Below are 23,959 nucleotides of genomic sequence, written 5' to 3' on the forward strand. Positions count from 1 at the left end.
CGCGTCGCATCTAAGCTATTTGATTATCTGATACCTGATACAAGTTGTATTTTATTGTACCCACTGGCTTTATTATTTAGGAGTTTGGGACACAACAATCCTGCATGTATAATGTGGTTTTGGAGCACTGAAAACCAAACCTGTATATTCTAGTCCAATTGTGGAATATAACACTCTTTGTATCAGGTATCAGATAATCAAATAGCTTAGATGCGACGCGCAGCGCCCTCGGAGATCATTTTTCGATTTGGGCGCCTTCCATAGGTATAAATATCCGTTATTTGATAAACAGTGGAAATTGATACCCACGAAAGGTGCACCAATCGTAAAAATGGTCTTCGAGGGCTCCACTCGCTATTTTTATAATAGAAACAGCGGAAATTGATACCCACGAAAGGCGCCCGAATCACAAACATAGTTTTCGAGGGCGCTGCGCGTCGCATCTAAACTATTTATTACAATAGAAACAGAGGATATTGAACCTACGAAAGGCGCCCGAATAGTAAAAATGGTCTTCGAGGGCGCCGCGTATAGTATCTAAGCTATTTGATTATCTGATATCTGGTATTTTGTTGTACCCACTGGCTTTATTATGTAGGTTTCTGGTGCGCCTTCGGTGCCAAACGGCGAAATCAGAAGCAAGTAAAAACATTTTTTAGGCGAATGATAGCTGCATCATTTTTGTGTAAAGGTTCAAAAAATTTTTTTTTCAGCGTTTAATTTTTTAATGGATAGATACTAACCAAGTCAAAAGGCGCACCGGCCCGTGGGCCGGTGGGCCGGCGGCCCAGTCCGGGCCTGATTAAACATCAAAACCGGCCATCGTGCAAAAGTCATCTGTCATTACTGTCATACGAATTTTTTATTTCGTCTAAAATTAATTTCCTCAAAGTTGTTAATGTTTTTTATGATTGACGATACAATTTTGTACGCACCATCTCAATATTCTTTATCGAACGTGTCTGTTGCTCGCTTCGCTTCCTCTGCTCGTAATATCAGACTCGTTCGATAAAGAGCCACTTTACAGACTTGGTACATAAATAACTATTAAACAATTTTTCGACCACGGTACTGCCTAGTACCATCTGTCCGACAGCGAGTATAACTCCTCGTTAATTATAACAGGTAGAATGACAAATGAGGTGTCAAAGGAAAGATTAATATCCAAGGACGGTACTAAAGGTGACAAATTTAACCTAGGCTGTCTATCCGTCCGTCCGCGAATATAATTCCTCCGTCATTATAACAGGTAGAATGACAAATCTTCTTCTTCTTCTTTTTGTATAGACATTACTTTGTCTGTTTTTTCAATGTGCCTCTAGTAAGTTGTCGTTCCATCGTTTTCGTGGTCTTCCCACTGAACGTCCTCCTATTGGGGAACCGTCTCTCGCTGTCCTGACTACATTCTATTCTATTCTTCTGTTTCTTACCCAGTTATTAATGTTATCCACCTTGCATCTCCGTCGTATATCTGTACTTCTAGCTCTGTCCCATAGAGTCTTACTATCGATTTTTCGAAGGGTTTTCATCTCGGCTGTTTCGAGCAATCTTTTTGTCCTCTCTGTGTCGGGTTGTGTTTCTGCCGCGTATGTCATTATTGGTCTGATGACTGATTTGTAAATTCTGCCTTTCATTTCTTTTCCGATATGACAAATGATGTGTCAAATGAAAGCTTATAATCCAAGGATGGTAATATTCATTTTCTTCTTTCATCCATTAAATCCAATATTTCCTGTCATCCATCTTTGCTTCCGTGGTCGCTGTTTTGTGAGCATTTCAGTTGCCGTTGCAAGGGCGTGTCTGATTTCCTCCCGAAGGCGAAAGTTAAGGATGTTTAATTATATGACAGTGTGCTAAAAAACAATGCGAAAAAGTAAAACCCATTTAAAATACATTGTTACTTCAGACACACTTTAAACCCTTCATGTACTGCCATCTATATTTACAATTTTCACACAATAAAACCTTTACTACATAATATGAGATAGAGTAGATAAAAATTATTTTTGTGAATTGGGTTAACAAAAATTGGTTAAACAATTTTTCGACCGCGGTACCGCGTGACACCCTGTGTATTTGTTATAAGGATTGTTATACGGATGTACATATTTCTTTGAGTAAGTTTGTGCAAAAAATCGAATCAGAATAATTTACCTAACGGGGCCGACGTTACAACTATACTAATAAGTAGTTGAAACGGTCAAAACAAAGAAACGCACACTCATCAAAAATGCACTTGATATTCTCGTATAATCAACATTTACTGAATCGATCTAGTAAGAGTCAACTCCAACTAGTAAAAGTTGATTTAAATTTTTAAAATCAACTTTTACTGCTCGCTTCAGTTGGAGTTGACTCCAACTAGTTGGAGTCAACTCTAACTGAGAATCAACTTGAACTGTAACAGATACACCAAGGGAGGCTTCCTTCTGCCGATGGATAGAATAGCTGTTGATGATGCTGACGAAGAATTCTCAGTGATAATTTATTTCTACACAATGTAAAGTGTAAAACCTCCTTGGTGTAGGTGGTATATTTTATAAATGCCCCTTTTATACAGTTATAATTCGTATCGTAAATCTTTCCTTATACACTTTTTATTTTGTTATATAAGAAATTATATATATTTATTACCATTTTTTATCAATTATGATGTAAATAACATTACTTGGTAGTTGTGCACTTAAAACAGGGTAAAAAAGTTAATTTTTGTGGAAAAGGTTATTCAAAAAGTTTATAAGGAAAGATTTACGATACTTTTGCATAATTATTTATTACTAATAAATGCATTTTTTATTCGCTTTTTTTAAACCAAGTTGAAAATATAGCTCATGCTCTTCCATTTGTCACCTGTGGAATGGTTCTAACGTCATTTTTTTCTGACTTATGTTATTGCAAAAAAAATGCTCTCTGTGATAAACAATTCGAATAAAATTTAAACAATTGAATGAATCGCTTTGAAATTTTTATCACATATTAAGCCCCAAAGAACCCTCATTTGACAAAAATTTCAAACCTGTACACTAATTTTGAAAACAGTTATTACGAAAATATGTTTTTTTGCAATTCCGACTTTTTTTCGCAATTATATTAACAATAAATGAGTATATCAAACTCTGTAGTATGTCATTTTAAATCTCTTTCCATAATCTCAAAGATATTTGTACTAAAAAAATCATAAGTTTCACTGTTTTCCATTGATTTGAAAAAAAAGGAAAAATGCCATTTTTTGACAGTTAATTGTTTATAAATACAAATGGCCGCCAGATCCTACGCAGGAAATAGTTACAATTTGTTCCTATAGGTATTACTTGTCGAAAAAACGCTTCAGTACCCTGGCTGCTGACGTGTCACGAACAGGGTATATTTTTGTCATATTACCCTGGCCTATTAGCCAACACTGCCGGTTGATCGGCAGATAGGTGGCCGACAAATTAGTTTGAAGGCAATCGGGAAGCCCATCAAACTTTTTGATCGCCCGATACTGAATCGGTGGCATGTGCGAATACGCATACCTCTCTGTACTGATTAACAAGCCGACCAAACTATCGGCCGATAAAAAGTCTGCAGTCTGCGGGGGCTCTTACAATTTTGTTTAAAATATACGTTTCTGAAGATATCTCGAGATAGAAAAAGGTATCGATATTTTATCGCTATTCTGTTGCTAATTTGGTCTAATTTTGTAATAGAGGATTAAAAATGCAAACTTGTATTTAATAAATGATGAACCTGTTGCTGGTATATATTTTCCAAAAAAACCTAGATTTCTGAAAAAAATTAAGTAACGCCTCCTAGGTGGCGGTATATTACTTATTAGGCTGTTTCAAAATTATAACTCTTATATTGACGAAAAAGCTGTTTTCAACAAAACCAAGTTTGCAAAATTCGATGTAGCGGAACCGGAGTTACAGCCATTTTTCATAACAAGGTTCCCACTCACCCCCACCTCTTATTTGCAAAGGTAGACTTAAACTTGTGAAATCAAATATGCGCAGAATTTTATGAATAATGCGATGATCGGATTTCCAGTGCCCTTTCATTAGGCAAATTTAGTAACATTCTTATTTTTAAATTTTTGATATTCAAATTACGCCCTCAAGCGGTGGACCTACTATGAAAATAATTTCCAGGCTTTTCCCGAGGCAACTTTTGTTCTATTTTTTTTTTCTCAAAGCTGTACTATAAAGGGTTCTTGAGATATGGCTGACAGCCATTCTTATTGGAACACCCGGTACATGTACAAAAAATAAAAATCTATGGCAACAATGTGACTTGCAAACATATATTCAGATTTAGATGCCAAATTAATGACTCGTGTTGAGCTGCCTCCCCCCCCACTTGCAAAAATTAAAAAACAAATAGCCCTGATTTATGAGCTATTTATGAGCTTTCATATTCCGCAAATTAAAAATTTTGAGCTCGTTCCACTGAGCAGGAATTTAATATTGAATCGATTTTTGCGGCAGAATTACGAGCTATTTATGAGCTCTTGAAAGAATATAGTTTAGATTTTTGAGCTCATCCCCTTCGCCCACAAACAACCCTTTAATTGATTTATCTTAAGAGAAAAATGCTGAGAAAACTTAAAATATATCGTGTTGCGGATATAATTCCTATAGCTTATATTCTAAGAATAAACTATTAAATCACGTGCATTTCGATTATTGAGCTACAACCCCTTCGCAAGAAAACCACACAATCTTCCCGGCTTAAGAGAGATTTGTACTTAAAATGCATTAAATTAATTATTTGGCGACTAAAAATCATTTAATAATTTATGAGCTCCCAAATTACGCGCATTTAGATCAGTAAATTCCAATTTATTTTGTATAGTGCAGTCACTGAAGGTAAAAATCAACGATTACGTTCAATTTCGGTGAACCTTCATCATTTTTGACGATTATTTTTTAATGATTTTAACTTCCAATCGTATAGTAAGATATTTGATCACGTGTTTAATTCTGTCCAATCAGATTAAAATTATACTGAGAATTATCTACTGTAGAAAATTACCTATAGAATTTTTTTAAGTAGATTGTTTTTGTTTAATGGCAACCAGTTTCCTAGTTTTAACAACGTTTTGACAACGTTTCCTAGTTTTTACATTTAAGAAAATATCCATAATATACGTATTAAAAAATAATCTTACGAATATCACACGACAGTAAGAATAAATAAGAAAATAATTCTTCATTTTTACTCAAATTTGTTGTCATTCGAGCCCTGCGGGCTCTCGTGTCTATTGCCAGACAACAAATTTTCGAAAAACTGTCGCATTATTTTCAATTTATTCTCACTCTCTTGTGATATTATACCCGAAAATTGGTCAGTGGTTAGGGTTAGGGGATACCTCAAGAAACAAAGGTGACATGGTACCACCTTGCGCCTTTACCCTGAGGATGGATACCGCCCCTTCTCGGGGGTGAAAATTATTTTATAAAAAATAACTGCACAAATCAATAAAAGGACAAATTATAAGCAAAATGTGTTATATAAAGTTATTAATATAAGTCAATACTTTGTAAGTTATTAAAGATCAAAGATTTTAATTATTCGTGAAAAAAATGAAGGTTTTGAAGCGGTTTTTCGTAAATCACTGAAAAACTAAGTTTTTACAAAAAAGTTAATAGTAGTTTAATTCGTATAGCTTATATTTTAAGAATCAACTCTTAAATCACGCGCATTTCAATTATTGAGCTACAACCCTTTCGCAAGAAAACCATCCCATTATTCCCGGCTTAAGAGAGAGTTGTACTTAATAGTTATTTATGATATAAATGTTAAAAGTACACGTTTAAGGCACTCATGCGAAAGTTTGCAGAATGAGCGATAGCGAGTTCTGCAATTCACATTAGTGCCTTAAAAATGTACTTTTTAACACGAATATCTTACAATATTTTTTCTACAAACGTAATTACAGGACAATATCTACAAAAACTTTTACTTGAACTCGACTGACATTCCATTTTTATATTTTTTTGACATTACATCAAAACTGTGTATACGGTCAATACGAATTGCAGTTCCATAAAAATTTTAAAGCACTAGTGCCTTAGAGTAGCATTTTTAACGCTCGTATGGAGTGCTAAAAATTGCATTTTTAACACGGTTGTAGAAAAAATAATTTAAATTAATTATTTGGCGGCTACATATCGTTTAATAATTTATGAGCTCGCAAAATACAGTGATGAGCGCACTAATAACCGGCAAAATAAAGCAAAAGATGAAAAACATATTAAGTTGTGAGATAAAAAGAGATGAACCAAGTGGAGGTGTTAAGTTTAGCGATAGTAACTTATAGATTGACATTATATTGATTGTTTCCCACCTTTATACGTATCGGACAAATTTGAGAAATGCCACTGTCACACTGACAGTTTTAGTTGACATACTCCTTTGATACGTCTAAACGTGGGAAAAATCATTATAATGTCAACTTATAGGTTACTATCGCTAAATTTAACAACTCTACTAGTTTTATTTCTTTTTCTCTCACAATTTAATATGTTTTCCATCTTTTGTGCTATTTTCCCAGTTATTAGCACGCTCATCACTGTATACGCATCTCATTTATTGAATTGCAATTTTCTTTCTACAGGGTGATTTATTAGTAGGAATAGCTCCGCTATAGTAATAGATAGCAATAAAAGTTAATAACAAAAATTTTAGCCACCTTTGAGCTTCACATTACAAAATTAGTTAGAATGTTACAGGGTGTTCGATAACACAGTGGCAGATCAAACTTATGTTTTTTTTTAAATGGAACACCCTATATTTTATTTTAAATTCGAAATCCTGTTAACTTCTCCATCACAAAAATATACAGGGTATTTACAAAGTTATAACCAATTTTGTATGAAAATCGTAACAAGTTCAACTCCCTGTATAAATAAAAATAAGCGAAACAACAATGGTTTATTAATGCCATATTTTTTAACGTATTGTCAAAATTTTCAAGAATGGTCGATATTGCTAATTTTCTATATATCAAATACAGGGTGAGTCAAAACGCAAGTACATTATTTTCTCAGTAATTTTAAATGGAACACCCTGTATTTTATATCACTGTATATGAAAAGTACCATTACCGTACTTTAATTTTTAGATAACATTCCCTATGTCTAAATTTATTAGTTTTCGAGATATTTTCATTTTTCAATGGACCAGTAGCGTGGCTACCCAAATCACCAGAATTTAATAAACTGGACTGATTTTTTTGGGGTTACGTTAATAATGAAGTTTATAAAATACCTCCAACAACAAGGGATGAGATGAAAAATAGAATACAAAGTGTATTTCGATGTGTTAATTTACAAATGCTCCGTAGAGTAAGTAGCTCATTCAATGATCATTTTTAGGCGTACATAAATGTGTTAGGAGATAATTTTGAACACCTCATGTAATTAAATATTAAAAATGTTTTATTAAAAGTAGCTTCTAATTTTTTCAAACATGTTTTTTGCAAAATGTATTACTGATAAATTATGTTTCGTTCTTTATTTGTTACATTGTTACATTTACATACAAATGTAGTGTTTAATTGTCTTCACAAAATATTGTATTTTGTGTTTGTGTGTTTTTTTGTAAAATTTATTACTAATTTTCTTTGTTTATTTGTTGCATTTACATAAAAAGATAGTTTTTAATTGTTTCAAAAATGTTGCATGTAGTGGTTGTGTTTTTGTTTGTAAAATGTATTACTAATAAATTATTTTTATTTCTTTATTTGCTACAGTGTTAGATTGATTACCGGATTGATAATCGGTAATCTTCAATTGTCAATTCAGTCATGGCTTACTTAAAATTTAGATAAATTTAAACACCTAAAATAATTTGCTCTGAAAAATGAAAATATGTCGAAAACTAATAAATTTGGGCATAGGGAATGTTATATAGAAATTAAAGTAAGTTAGTGTCGCTTTTCAATAATGATATAAAATACAGGGTGTTCTATTTAACATTACTGAGAAAATAATGTACTTGCGTTTTGACTCACTCTGTATTTGATATAAAGAAAATTAACAATATCAATAATTCTTAAAAATTTTGACAATAAATAAAAAAATATGGCATTAATAAACCATTGCTGTTGTGCTTATTTTTATTTATACAGGGAGTTGAACTTGTTACGATTTTCATACAAAATTGGTTATAACTTTGTAAATACCCTGTATAACATTACAAACCTTTATATTTTTGTGATGGAGAAGTTAACAGGATTTCGAATATAAAATAAAATATAGGGTGTTCCATTTAAAAAAAAACTTAAGTTTGATCTGCCACTGTGTTATCGAACACCCTGTAACATTCTAACTAATTTTGTAATGTGAAGCTCTAAGGTTGCTAAAATTTTTGTTATTAACTTTTATTGCTATCTATTACTATAGCGGAGCTATTGAGCTTTACACTACTAATCAATCACCCTGTATAGTGCAGTCACTGAAGATAAAAATCAACTATGACCTTCGATTTCGGTAAACCTCCATTCATTTTCACGAAAATTGGTGAGCGGATAGAGGATACCTCAAGAAACAAAATTAACAATAACAACTTGCGGTTTTAGCCTGGGGTATATGTCACGTCTTCTCGGGGGTGAAAATTACTTTATTAAAAATAACCCCACAAATCGAGAGAGGGACAAATTCTAAGCAAAATTTGTTATATAATGTTATTGAAATAAATCAATACTTTTTGAGTTATTAAAGATCAAATATTTTAATTTTTGTGAAAATGAATGGAGATTTACTGAAATCGAAGGTCATAGTTGATTTTTACTTTCAATGACTACACTGTAGAAAGAATATTGCAATTCAATAATTGAGGTGCGTATATTTTGCGAGCTCATAAATTATTAAACGATATGTAGTCGCCAAATAATTAATTTAAATTATTTTAAGTACAACTCTCTCTTAAGCCGGGAATATGTGATGGTTTTCTTTCGAAGGGGTTGTAGCTCAATAATCGAAATGCGCGTGATTTAAGAGTTTATTCTTAAAATATAAGCTATACGAATTAAACTACTATTCTCCTTTTCATGACCATTTTTCAGTGCGTCACAAATTATAGAAAAAAAGGTAAGTCCGTGATAATACACATTTATGACATTTATTCTAACATGACATTTTAGTTAAATCTGACAGTTGTCACATTTTATTTTCAATTTGGAATAAAAACAAATCAATTGTGTCTATTGCATTTATAAAATGGTATTTTCTTTGATTTGTATAGTCTTATAAATTGTACAGATTATATTGATAATATTATTATTTTATTTAATAAATAATTCTTTTTTGATTATGGCGTCATCTATCGACAACTAGAATAACTAGAAGAAATGATATAAATGTCTGTAATCACCGACGTGCCTTTTTTCTGTCACATACAATTTAATGCGTTAGAGAGAAATAGAAAAACTGTTACGCACTGAAAAATGGTCATGAAAAGGACTATATTAACCTTTTTGTAAAAACTTACAGTTTTTCAGTGATTTACGAAAAACCGCTTCAAAACATGCATTTTTTTCCCGAATAATTAAAATCTTTGATCTTTAATAACTTAAAAAGTATTGACTTATTTTAAAAACTTTATATAACAAATTTTGCTTATAATTTGTCATTTTATTGATTTGTGCAGTTATTTTTTATAAAATAATTTTCACCCCCGAGAAGGGGCGGTATCCACCCTCAGGGTAAAGGCGCAAGGTGGTACCATGTCACCTTTGTTTCTTGAGGTATCCCCTAACCACTGACCAATTTTCGTGAAAATCGATGAAGGTTCACCGAAATTGAAGGTAATCGTTGATTTTTACCTTAAGTGACTGCACTATACAAAATAAATTACTATTTATTGATCTAAATGCGCGTAATTTGGGAGCTCATAAATTATTAAATGATTTGTAGTCGCCAAATAATTAATTTAATGCATTTTAAGTACAAATCTCTCTTAAGCCAGGAATATGGGGTGGTTTTCTTGCGAAGGGGTTGTAGCTCAATAATCGAAATGCACGTGATTTAAGAGTTTAGTCTTAGAATATATAAGCTATAGGAATTATATCCGCAGTACGATATATTTTAAGTTTTCTCAGCATTTTTCTCTTAAAACCCTTTCAGGCCTGAACGTTTTTTGAGTGAAAATGAAGTTTACCTTTGAATAAATACGATATACGGTATCTAAAAAAGGTGTAAAAAAATGCAGAAAAAAAATTCACAGTTTGAATCTGTCACAAATGACATGTCACGTTCGTGCGCTCTCGGCGTATGTTCTATGAATGCAGGATCGTAAGTGTATGAAAAAATTCACTTTTATTAAAAGTAAAACACTAATAGGACCAAATAAAAATTATTTTTATAATTCTTTAATATGATAAAACAAAAATTTTTTGCTGAAATGTCATGTCTTTTCATTGCCTCCTTGCTGAAGAAGAGCTCGTTGAAGGAACAGGTTCTTCATCCAATACAGGTTCTTCATCCAATACAGTTTCTTCAATATCCTTGTCATCGGTGTTATTTTTAAATATTTGAACCTCAAAAGCATTATCATTTTCGCCATCTAAATCTTCTATTTCGGACTAGTTACCATCATTTAACAACTCTAGAGCCAAAGCGTGAGTGAGAGGCACACCTACAATTAGAAAAAATACTTGTATCATTTAAATAGATAAAAAATAATAAAAAGTCAAACCAATAACTATTTAGTATTTTTAATTTCCTGCTATTGAAAATTGAATGTGTGACGACAACTCACTATCGTTATATTCAAATATTACGGGACAAGATCTCTACAAACAAACCAATAATTTCTTAAATCTTGTTTATTATCTTGAAGTTGAAACTTTATCTATACCACAACCCCGTTACAATAACATAAACACTTATAAAAAACTAAATATCATTTACTTACCTTTACCAGTTGTGTCGTCAAAATACACAGCCATCTTATAGGGTATTCTATTGCAAACTAAGAGCGAATTCGTTAAATAATTTCAGTTACTCTGATAATACACAATAGACACAACATATTGATATCATCTTTCCCAGTAAAAATATGTTTATTTTAATATTAATACCCACATAAACATGAACTCACGATCGTGTCAGCCGGTCACGAAAGGTTAAGTTAAATCAATTAAAGGGTTGTTTGGGGGTGAAGGGGATGAGCTCAAAAATCGAAACTATATTATTTCAAGAGCTCATAAATAGCTCGTAATTCAGCCACCACTAAAATATTAAATTCCTGCTCAGTGGAACGAGCTCAAAATTTTTAATTTGCGGAATATGATAGTTCATAAATCAGGGCTATTTGTTTTTTAATTTTTGCAAGTGGGGTGAAGGGGTGCATGTCAACACGGGTAAATTAATGAAGGTTTAATCCAATGATTTATCTTTATACTTCATTGGCATAATCGTACATGTCCCATATTTCTACTGTCTTAAATTTGATTATTGCATTCATTTGCTCTTTTGCTCAAATAATTACATTATAGTGGTTTTTATTTTAGGTCAACTCCAAGATGAAAGCAAGTTGGAAATTGAGGAGAAAGTCATTGAAGATTCATCTCACGACGAAAATGACACGAGACACACGGAAGGAGAAAGTTTAAATAGACATATGACAGTTGTGACTGGAAAAAGACCTTATAAATGTGAAATTTGTTTTAAGCAGTTTCGCCAAGCAGATCATTTGAAGAGACATTTGAATGTGCACGTTGGGAAAAAACCTCATAAGTGTGAAATTTGTTTTAAACAGTTTGGTGAAGCAGGTACTTTAAAAAGACATTTGAGAGTGCATACTGGGGAGAAACCTTTTAAGTGCGAGATTTGTTTTAAGCAGTTTTCTCATGAATTTAATGTGAAAAACCATTTAAGAACACACACTGAGGAAAGACCTTACAAGTGTGAGATTTGCTTTAAACAGTTTAAGGAAGCAGGTACTTTAAAAGCACATTTAAGAACGCACACTGGAGAAAAACTTTACAAGTGTGAAATTTGTTTGAAGCATTTTGCTCAAGCAGTTGGTTTGAAAACACATTTGAGGGTGCACACTGGGGAAAAACCTTACAAGTGTGAGATTTGTTTTAACCAATTTACCACAGCAAGTTATTTGAAAAGTCATTTAAGAACTCACACTGGAGAAAAACCTTACAAGTGTGAGATTTGTTTTAATCGGTTTAACCAAATAAGTATTTTGAGAATACATTTGAGAACTCATACTGGAGAAAAACCATACAAGTGCAAAACTTGTTTGAAGCAATTCAGAGAACTAGGCACTTTCAGAAATCATTTAAAAACACACACTGGAGAGAAACCTTACCAGTGTAAAATTTGTTTTAAGTCATTTTCTCGAACAGATAGTTTGAAAACACATTTGAGTGTGCACACTAGGGAAAAACGTTATAAGTGTGAAATTTGTTTTAAGCAGTTTATTTTTGCAACTTCTTTGAACAGACATTTGAATCTGCACGCTGGGGAAAAACCTCACAAGTGCGAGATTTGTTTTAAGCAATTTAGTGAAGCAGGTGGTTTGAAAAGTCATTTAAAAATTCACACTGGAGAAAAACCTTACAAGTGTGATATTTGTTTTAGGCAATTTAGTGATGCGGGTAGTTTGAAAAGACATTTGAGAGTACACACTGGAGAACGACCTCACAGGTGTGAAATTTGTTTTAAGCAATTTAGTCATAAAACTTCCTTGACAAGACATTCGCTAGTGCACACTGGGGAAAAACCTTACAAGTGTGGGATTTGTCTTAAGCAGGTTTCTGATTTGAACAGTCATTTAAGAACGCACACTAGAGAAAAACCGTACAAGTGTGAGATTTGTCTTAGGAAATTTAGTTTAGCCAGTAGTTTGAAAAGACATTTAAGACAGCACACTGGCGAAAAACCTCACATGTGTGAAATTTGTTTTAAGCAATTTAATCTTAAAACTTCCTTGAAAAATCATTTGCAAGTGCACACTGGGGAAAAACCTTACAAGTGTGAAATTTGTTTTAAGCAATTTACCGCAGCAAGTTATTTGAAAAGTCATTTAAAAATTCACAATGGAGAAAAACCTTACAAGTGTGAGATTTGTTTTAAGCAGTTTATTAAAAAATATGATTTGAAAAAACATTTGAGAGTGCACACTGGAGAGAAACCATACAAGTGTGAAACTTGTTTTAAGCAGTTTATTCATGCAAGTTCTTTGAAAAGACATTTGAATGTGCACGCTGGGGAAAACGTGTGAAATTTGTTTTAAGTAGTTTTCTCACAAATATATAACAGCACTACAAGTCTTAGAGGCCCTTGGCTTCGATAGTCTTGACTAATTTCTTCCATTTTTTGCGGTCCTGTACTTGTCCTCTCCAGTCTCTTGTACCCATTTCTTCTAGGTCAGTCCGGACTGCATCAAACCATTTCCTTCGTGGTCTCCCTCTTCTTTTCTTCCCTTGTTCTCTTGCTGATAAAACTCTTAGGACGTTTCTTTCTTGTGGCATTCGTAAAACATGACCCAACCATTTAACTCTCTGTGCCTTGATTTTCTGAGTTATTTTAGGTTTCTTATACATCTCCATTAGCTCCTGGTTTGTTCTTCTGCGCCATTCCCCGTTAGCCTCCTTTATACCACCAAAAATTTTTCTCAATATTTTTCTCTCCCAAATTTTTACCTTTTTTTCTACTTTCTTGTTCATTGTTCAAGTTTCACATGCATACAACATTGTTGGTCTCACTATTGTTTCATACGATCGGATCTTGGCTGCCCTCGACGGACACGTCTTTTGCCTTCAACAGTGCGTTTAATGAGCATATTGCTTTGCTACCTTTTAACAACCGTTTATCTATCTCTCTCTTCGTCTCCTCTCTTTGTAACTGTTACTCCAAGGTACTCAAATTCAGTTACCTTCTCAAATTTATAATCTTTGTCATTTGTCTTTAGAGTAATCCACTTATTTTATTCAGCTTTTTCTCCTCTCCTTTCCATATACTTGGTTTTTCCTTGGTTTATAGTCAGGCCATATTTTTTGCTTCTTCAAATTGCTTGAACATTTTTTTAAGTTTTATTCTTGAACGTGTCAGAAACACCAAGTCATCAGCAAAACCTATACACTGTTGTCTTCTGTTAAGAATCGTGCCGCTTGTCTGGATATTGGCACATCTAATTATTTTTTCTAGTACTACATTGAATAAGTCTGTTGACAGGGGTCCCCTTGTTTTAATCCTATGTTGACGTTAAACTGATTTGAAAAGCTGCCTTCTATCATGACTATTGACTGTGTTGGTTAACGTCATTTTAACTAATCGTATCAGTTTCTCTGATATTCCTAGTGCTCTCATTGCTTCGTATAGCCCGTTTCGTGAGATGGAGTCGTAAGCCTGTTTAAAATCTATAAAGAGCATATGCAAGCCTAGGTTTTGTTCATAACTATTGTTTTGTAATAACTTTAGCAAAAAAATTTGATCGGTTGTTCCTCTTCCCTTTCTGAAACCAGCCTGGTATTTTCCTATTATCTCTGATTCATAAGCTTTCAATCTAGTTCTTATAATTTTTGCTAATACCTTACACCACTTCTAACAGTGCGATTCCTATGTAATTTTCACATAATATGGTCTTATCACCTTTCTTGTGAATTGGGCAGATGAGTGCTGTGTTCCATTGCTCCGGCATTTTTTCGTTATCCCATATTTTCATTATAAGCCCAGCTATTTTCTGCTGCAGTATATTTCCTCCTACCTTTAATATCACTGCTGGCACTCAGCTTTCTCCGGCACTTTTATTATTTTTTAGGTCTTTTATTACTGTTATTATCTCCCTTTCTGTCGGTGCTTGTGTTTGTTGTGGTTCCGCTTTTTGTATTTGTTTTTGTTCGATTTCTTGCCCTCGCTGTTGCATTTCTGTTTCTTTGGACTTCTTTTTGGACATAGTTTTCTTCTATTATTTCTAGTTGCTTTTCCAGTGATTTTCTCTTCTTTTGCCTACATAATCGCTTAGCTTCTCTTCTTTTGTCTTTATAATACTTTTTACTTTTTTCTGTGTTGTTTCTAATATTTTCCATTTTTGCGTTGTTTCTCTGCTCTAGAATTCTTTTGCAGTCCACATCAAACCATTATTCTCTCTTTTCTTTTTCTGCTTTCGCAATGCTAAGGTCTGCCGCTTCTATCACAGCTGCTTGTATTAGTTCCCATTCCTCTTCTATGTTCCCGGTCGTGATTCTTTCCAATCTCTTGTTTATCTCTTTAGTAAAGCCAGTAGTTTGAAAAGACATTTAAGACAGCACACTGGCGAAAAACCTCACATGTGTGAAATTTGTTTTAAGCAATTTAATCTTAAAACTTTCTTGAAAACTCATTTGCAAGTGCACACTGGGGAAAAGCCTTACAAGTGTGAGATTTGTTTTAAGCAATTTACTGCAGCAAGTTATTTGAAAAGTCATTTAAGAATTCACACTGGAGAAAAGCCTTACAAGTGTGAGATTTGTTTCAAGCAGTTTATTCATGCAAGTTCTTTGAAAAGACATTTGAATGTGCACGCTGCGGAAAACGTGTGAAATTTGTTTTAAGCAGTTTTCTCACAAATGTTTTTTGAAAATATGTTATGAGTACCTACATTTATTTATTTATTAAGCTTAAGGGCACCCGAAGTCCCATTTAACGACAATGTTAACATTATGTCACATGGCTCTGTAACCATAGCACTTATAGACCTAATTTTTTGTTTATTTTGAAACTAGATGATTGTTTAGTGCCGCGTAGATTTATGTAAAGTTAGAGTGAAAGAAACATTTATTTTAAATTTTTTTAAAATACTCTTACAAAAAAACCCAAAAAAGTTTAGATTTTATCTTTTATTTTACTTGTTTTTGTACATTTTTCAATAAAACTTCACGCGGCACTTGATATTATCTATCTACAACTACCGCAAATATTTGGACCTTCTATCATCTAAAGATCCAGAGATATTTGACATCAAAGTTAGAAACCTAGTATTCGGAAAATCGCAAAAACATAAAACACTAATAGGCTATAAAGCTATAGGTACACGGTAAGTTGAGTGCAGATGTTTAAAAAACAAATAATTTTGTAACCATGGATATTTTAAAACTTTAAAAGGGTAAACCCTGTAGTTGGCTGTATACCTTTGTTAAGACAACGTAGAATGAAGTAAACACTTCTGTTGTATGTAGGTATATAATTTATTAAAAAATTCTTAAAATTTATCCACAAGGGAGTGGAAGTACAACAAAACGTTTTCGGTCAAACTGACCATCCTCAGTGTAAACCTGGAAATAAGTGAACCACTTAGATTGAAATGCAAAAGGGTGAAATTTTGACAGTTAAAAAAAGAAAATGTGGTTACTTACGTCCAGTGTACAAGTAATTGAAGTATTATTACAGCTTATTAACCTTTATTTACAACTTAGAATTCATAACAAACATTTTTAATAGTGGCATATTCCCAATTTAATAATTAAGTTAAATATTAATTCACTCTGTCAAATTTTCCGGTTGACATTTGAGAAATCCACCTATCTTCTTTGACATCTTGTCATGAATTTTCAGGCACCAATATGTCTAATCAGTTGGTTGTTAACCTCTCACCTGATCACAACCTTGTGTAAATTCCGAGCAAGGATGACATACATCCACATGTGATATATTTTTAATCTTAAGACATCGACTTATTGTCGATTACTACACAGCTCATAATGTAGCAATAATGTTATTTTGAGGTTTTACACCTGTTCAAGTGGCTAGTTTCAATTACTTGTACACTGGACGTAAGTAACCACATTTTCTTTTTTTAACTGTCAAAATTTCACCCTTTTGCATTTCAATCTAAGTGGTTCACTTATTTCCAGGTTTACACTGAGGATGGTCGGTTTGACCGAAAACGTTTTGTTGTACTTCCACTCCCTTGTGGATAAATTTTAAGAATTTTTTAATAAATTATATACCTACATACAACAGAAGTGTTTACTTCATTCTACGTTGTCATGGATATTTTCTACTATAATGTGTTATATATCGTTAGAAAGAGAAGATTTCAGAGAATAATTTTCAATCATAACCCAAAAGAACTTAAAAAATTCAATTTTCGGACTTTGGCTGCCCTTAACAGGTCTTGTAGGCATAGGATTAAAATGTGTACATTTCTAATTACATTTTATTTTAATCTTAAATTTTTTATTTAATTACACTTCAGTTTTTTTATACACTCCTTCACCACCTTTCTCCATATCCTTCTGTCCAATGCTAATTCTTTCCATCCCTCAATGTTACTTTTCTTCAGGGCTTCGTGCACACTGTCCCTCCATCTTTTCCTTGGCCTGCTGTTGTGAAAACAGTTAAATTAATTCGCATTTTTGCAAATCTCTCTTGTAAATTTTGGGACAATCTGTATGTGGATTGAAAATATATTTTAGTTCTCTCAAAAGCTTGTGTTATGTAGGCACAAAAGATAACGGACATATGTTTTCTATTTATCTTCTTCGGGGTAAAAGGCATGTCGCTTTGCCAAAGAAGAATATGTGTGTGGCCCTTTTTCAGACAAAAAAGTGTAAACTAAGATATTGTTCGTCCGCTATAACTTTTCCCGTGTGTCACTATTCATTTTCAAACAAATTAAGTCAAAACATAAAGTGAAACGAACGTCAATGTGTATATACATTTTGTATACTGTATACTATATACTACACACATCGGCGTACGTTTCACTTTATGTTTTGACTTAATTTGTTTGAAAATGAATCGTGACGCATGGGAAAAGTTATAGCGGACGAACAATATTAATGCAGTGATTTGAATAGAATTTTAGAAGTCTCTCGCCAGCAGCCTCTAAGGCGAGGTGTTAGTGTTTGTTCCTATTTTCGCCGTGAAAGTACGTTCTCTGCAATAATTAGATTAAAGATTCTCTCTCTCTTTCGCTATTAAGGAGGGGGTATGGTTTGAAATCAACATATCAAGCACATTTTTATGAATTTTTTTCGAAGCTGTGGTAGAATTATTTTATTTTTAAATTAAATAAACATTAATTACAATTCTAAGAATGTTTTTGAAAAAAATTAAATCCAAAATATTAAAAAATAAGCCATTGGTGACAAAAATTTTCACACGCAGCTAAAAAAAATTGATTTTGCGGTGGACATCAGAACTCTTCACTGGATCATACGAATCAAAAAATTCGAAAAGATTTAATTAGCTTATTAGTTTCACGAGGTAACAACGTCGACTTTTTTGATTTTTAATGATTTTTGGTATCACTCAGAACTCAAAAATACGAAATATTTGATAAAAATTTTGTGAAAATCAACAATTTGTTATTGTTGAACAAAAAATAAGCCCAAAACGAAAAATATCTCAACGTTGTTACCTCACGAAATGTGTAAAGAAAATCTGTGCAAAATTTCAGGTAGATCGGTCTAGTTTTTCAGTTACAATGTCCACCGCATTTGATAAAGCAATTTTGACAAAAATGCGTTTAGGGCCATGTGTACATAATTCGCAAATATTTTACGGCTATCCCTACTTTTTCTGTCTTTACATGGCAAATTACGTGTAGTAAAATTCACACTGGTATGGATATGTAAACATTACTAGAATGTCATTCTACTTGAAAATGTCATCATTAACTTAAAGAGATGGCTTTTGAATGTTCTTGGATAACTTTTTTGTGTAATTGCAAATTATTAATTCAGTTAATAAATGTGATAATTTTTTCACTAACTATGTATTCAGTGATTGTAATAATTTATATGTACAACAAAAACTAATACTCAATCTAGAAAAGAGGAAAAGTGTTATAAGTGATTTTTTAATAATATATTGTTACTATGGAACACTTACAATTTTGAACATCTTTAACAACAAAATACTTGGATCACAGAATATATTATCCTGATGTATTCTCTGCTTAGATCTTCCACAAATAATACACAATAAATAACTTTTTATTAATTGATGGATTCGACTTTTTATTAAGTTCACCTTTTAAATCAATTATTTATCAAATACACTATACTTCAATATTATTTAATCAACACTCAAAATATTCCCGATGCCATGTCAATTATATAAAATTATCACAGTCTGACTGACGATATGCTGACAATATTCTATTCGACTGAGTGCGCTGTAAGACATAGATTTGGAAAATATTACCACGGGCATGGTGTCCATTTTTTTCGAATCCTGAAAAAACTAATAAATACTTTTAAAAAATGTAAACGCAGAATGAAAGACTATATATCATTACCGAGGGCCGAAAGTCCCTTAGAATAAATAAAAAGTTTATTTTGAATGAGATATTTGAAATTAAAAATCACTAAATTTTCTCTTAGTTTTTCACTTCTGTAACTTATTAAAATAAACACAGTAGTTCTCAGGTACTTTCGGCCCTCGCTAATAACGTAATCTTTCATTCTGCGTTTAATTTTTTCAAAAATACTTATAAGTTTTCTTAGGATTCGAAAAAAATGAATCCCCATTTGAATAGCATTGCAGCCGAAAATACGTACCCATCCTCTTAAAGTTTTGACAACTGCATCTTTATCTTCTTATTTGTCTGCCAAATCGTAGAGTGATACACATTGGAATATGTTTTTTAAATAGCGGAGTAATCGACAAAAGAGAAGGCGAAGAGTTGTTTAACGTTTCTCACTACGCTCAAGCGTGCTGGCGCGAAGCCGCGGCAAAGCGAGTCGAAGGTAGGGATATGCAACACATTGTATCTCTGGTAATTTTACTCCGATCAATCTGAAATTTTCAGAGAGTATTCTTGAAAGTATGCACTTTTATTTGAAATAATAAAAAAATTAAATATTTCAAACCATACCCGCCCCTTAAGACAATTTATCGTTAATCAGCGTATTTGTCAAACTCGTTATGGTTAATAAATGTTTCGCCTCTTAACACTTTTATTTCTCGTTTGCACAATCCTTTATATCGTGTTTATTAGTAACTATAAAACCAGACCAAATAAATCTTAGAACTAGTTGCCCTAAAAGTTCACTATTTTGTTAATATCGAAGGACATTTCTCTGGGACATATGCGTGTGGTCCTAAAATATTCATCTATGTCCAATTAGGCAAAAGGTAATATTTAAACCTTTTTGTCACGGTGGGCTGAGATTCAATAAAAACTCACGTCATTTGTTGGTCTAAATCGACCCGCATTTTTGGTTTGGTTTTCGCGTTGGTTATGCCGCTTATTCCGACATTTTTTGTGTGTAATACCTATATTACAAGACTTATTAGTTCGCGATAAACTCTAAGTAAAAGGAAGTGAAGTTATTGTGTATGGTTAGTGCCTGTCGCGGTATCAATTGGACTAATTGGGTGAGATTTTTCCATTTTTAAAAATTTTTTATCGCTGATCCAAGTAAACCGCTCTGCTGAAAGACATTTTACGGTCAAAAAACTGGCCCTAGCCCCTTGTGGCTATCCAAAATGGAAAGTATTTCATATACATATAGACGAAATAGAAATGCCAAATTGAGATACAGTAAATTGTGATAAGTTGATGTCACCAGAAACTAAAATATTATCGTGCACAATACAATCTCTATCACTATAAGTTTTTGAAAAGTATTCAGCAAACAAATTAACAATTTCTGTACCACTAGAACCAGTGATATTATTATAGTGTAAACCTGATGGTATATTAGGTTTGCTATTTTTATTACTAACAAAGTACCCCGCACAAACCTTATGGAAATTAGATCCCAGTGATTTTCGTTCACATGGACATACAGTCATTTAAGAACTCACACTGGAGAAAAGGCTTATAAGTGTGAGATTTGTTTTATACAGTTTAGTGGTGCAGGTACTTTAAAAAGAATTTGAGAGTGCACACTGTAGAAACACCATACAAGTGTCAAACTTGTTTGAAGCAATTCAGAGAACTAGGCACTTTCAGAAATCATTTAAGAACACACACTGGAGAGAAACCTTACCAGTGTAAAATTTGTTTTAAGCCGTTTGCTCGAATAGGTAGTTTGAAAACACATTTGAGTGTGCACACTGAGGAAAGGGAAAAACATTATAAGTGTGAAATTTGTTTTAAGCAGTTTCTTTTTGCAAGTTCCTTGAAAAGACATTTGAATGTGCACGCCGGGGAAAAACCTCACAAGTGCGAGATTTGTTTTAAGCAGTTTTCTCAGGCAGTTGGTTTGAACAGTCATTAAGAACGCACACTAGAGAAAAACCGTACAAGTGTGAGATTTGTCTTAGGCAATTTCCAGTAGTTTGAAAAGACATTCAAGACAGCACACTGGCGAAAAACCTCACATGTGTGAAATTTGTTTTAAGCAATTTAATCTTAAAACTTCCTTGAAAACTCATTCGCAAGTGCACACTGGAGAAAAACCTTACAAGTGTGAGATTTTTTTAAGCAGTTTACTAATGATTACAGCAGTTTACAAATGATTTGAAAAAACATTTGAGAGTGCACACTGGAGAGAAACCTTATTCATGCAAGTTCTTTGAAAAGACATTTGAATGTGCACGCTGCGGAAAACGTGTGAAATTTGTTTTAAGCAGTTTTCTCACAAATGTTTTTTGAAAATATGTTATATGAGAGTACCTACATTTATATATTAAGCTTAACAGGCCTTGTAGTCATAGGGTTAAAATATGTACATTTCTAATTACATTTTATTTTAATCTTAAAATTTTTATTTAATTATACTTGAGTCTTTTTACACACTTCTTCACCACCTTTCTCCATATCCTTCTGTCCAATGCTACTTCTCACCCCTTAATGTTACTCTTCTTCGGGCCTTCGTGCACACTGTCCCTCCATCTTTTCGTTGGCCTGCCTTTCCTTGTTTTGTATTCGTCTTCGTAAGAGTACCATTTTTGGCATTCTTTTACTTCCCATTCTCTCGATGTGCCCCAAATATCTTATTCTATGTGCTTTAATCGTCGTCGTGATCGTTGGCTCATTATATAGTTCAATTCTTTATTGGTTCTTCTTCTCCACTAACTTCTATTTTCACACCTCCATATATTGCTCTTTGCACTTTTTCTACCCCATCTTTCTAAAAGGTCTGTTTCTGACTTTTTCAGCACCCATGTTTCGCATAAGTATGTTACCGTAGGTCTGAAAACAATTTTATAAATTCTGATTATTGTTTTTCTTGATAGTATGTACTCTCATAACATAATTAGGTTTGTTCCAACACGATTAAGAACTAGATTCTAGTGTTCCAACACTAGAAGTTACTAGATAATTAACGTTCCATGGGAACGAAATAATACGTTCCATGGTACTGCGCAGGACAATGATCGTTACATGGACGGTTTCTGGTCGTGTTGGAGCAAAACAAACCTATTGTGACGAATTACCGACCGCAAGTAACAGGTTCCATCTCGAAAGCTAGATGTTTATAGAAGCATATGTAGAAGTTTTCGACTGAAAACTTCAAAATGGAATTACACATTTGGTAATCGAAATTACAATTCATGCTTAATCTTAATTGCTATTCAATATTTTCGTACCGAAAAGCGGTTTTATGGTGATTGCTATCTATATCTCTCTTGCACTGAGGCTGAAAAACATTTGCGTCAATTGCATTCACGGGAAAACTTGAGAGAACTATTCGGCAACAAATATTTCTTGAGGATATTTTGTCCAAAAAAATTTGTGGGACATGTCCGGGATTTTTTGTCCACGTATAATTTGTGGGGATTTGTCCTAGCTTCGCTTGGAAAGGATATACATCAATCTGACATTGGAAGGAATAATCAGGAAAAGCAGAATAAACATGCAAAAAGCGATATTTCAAAAACGGCCATCAATGCATAGCATTTGCAGATGATATGACACTATTAGCAACAAGCAAGAAAAAACTACAAAAGTTAATGAAAAACATAGTAACAGAAGCCAAAAAATTGGGACTTATGAAGAAAAGGCAAAATATATGATAATGGGAGAGATCCAAAAAGAAAATAACATCATAGTACAAATAGATGGAGAAAAAACATACTCGTTCAAAAGAGCCAAAAAAAATAATTACCTGTGAGCCAAAATAGATGAAAATGGTCATAAGGAAGGGGAGATACAGGCAAGAATATCTAAAGGAAATAAAAATCCAAATAGGTACCGGCTGTATTGCATTGCATGTTCTTCTGCTGTCGTCAATAATCCTAGACAGGCCGTATAAGATGTTTAGGGGCCCGTTTTGTGTGGCCGGTGGCCCTTCTGTGTAGTTAATACTCTGTTTCGTTACGTTAACGTTAATTTAAAATGCACAAAGTAGACTATTTATTACAAAGTTAGGGATAGAGGAAGAGAAGGAAATTAAACGATTAGGTGTAATAAATAAATAATAATAAATATTAATAAAAATAAAATTAAAAAATAATAAATTAATAAATAAACTGTCATTCGTTCTTCTTTTGCCCTTTAATTCGTCCAATTTTGAACCTAGGCTTCCCCCAGTTTATTCCAGTCTTTTTTGTTTAGTGCTTTCTGTTTCCAGTGCGTCCCTCCTATATTTTTAATGTCATCTCCCCATCTCATCTGGAGTCGTCCCCTTGCTATCTTTCCTGTCCATGGTCTCCATTGTTGTATCGTGGTATACCACCTATTGTCCGTTTATCTGGCGTTATGACCTGCGAGGCTCCATTTTAGCCTGGCTATGTATGTTGTCCTGCGTCTTTGACTTTTGTTTTATTTCTTACCCAGTTGTTTTGCTTTGTGTATGTTAATTTTTTTGTTTTCATTATTTTATCAATGTTTGCTTTGGTCAAGGTCCATGTTTGGCATGTCTATGTAAGAATTAGGAGTATGCACTGGTCAAACACTCTGTTTTTAAGTATTGTTGTAATTCGAACAACAACTATAAGTCATTAATATGGAGAAAAGCTTTTATAGCTATCCATAAAGTCAGGTGGCTTAACCACATAAAGTAATAAGAGGATATCCCATTACTTAGGGCATCCAAACTAACGTTCAGTACAAAGCCTCCCCATTTATTATGTCC

The 23,959-nt window shown here is 33.1% G+C and overlaps 2 protein-coding genes across 5 annotated transcripts in view; one reads left to right on the plus strand and one right to left on the minus strand.

Annotated features, from left to right (window-relative positions):
• LOC114334793 (zinc finger protein 227-like) overlaps positions 1-17,155 on the plus strand; it is a 56,403-nt gene extending 39,248 nt beyond the window's left edge. For all 4 annotated transcript variants that reach the window (XM_050654314.1, XM_050654316.1, XM_050654315.1 and 1 more), the window contains one exon: positions 11,498-17,155. In XM_050654314.1, coding sequence (XP_050510271.1) covers positions 11,498-13,224 — 1,727 coding nt within the window. In that variant the 3' untranslated portion in view covers positions 13,225-17,155. The remainder of the gene's footprint in view (positions 1-11,497) is intronic.
• LOC114342278 (nitrilase and fragile histidine triad fusion protein NitFhit) overlaps positions 1-23,959 on the minus strand; it is a 368,011-nt gene that overhangs the window by 182,821 nt on the left and 161,231 nt on the right. The gene's annotated exons all lie outside the window — the stretch shown is intronic.

The sequence above is a fragment of the Diabrotica virgifera genome, chromosome 6, assembly GCF_917563875.1.
Source record: "Diabrotica virgifera virgifera chromosome 6, PGI_DIABVI_V3a".
NCBI lineage: Eukaryota > Metazoa > Arthropoda > Insecta > Coleoptera > Chrysomelidae > Diabrotica > Diabrotica virgifera.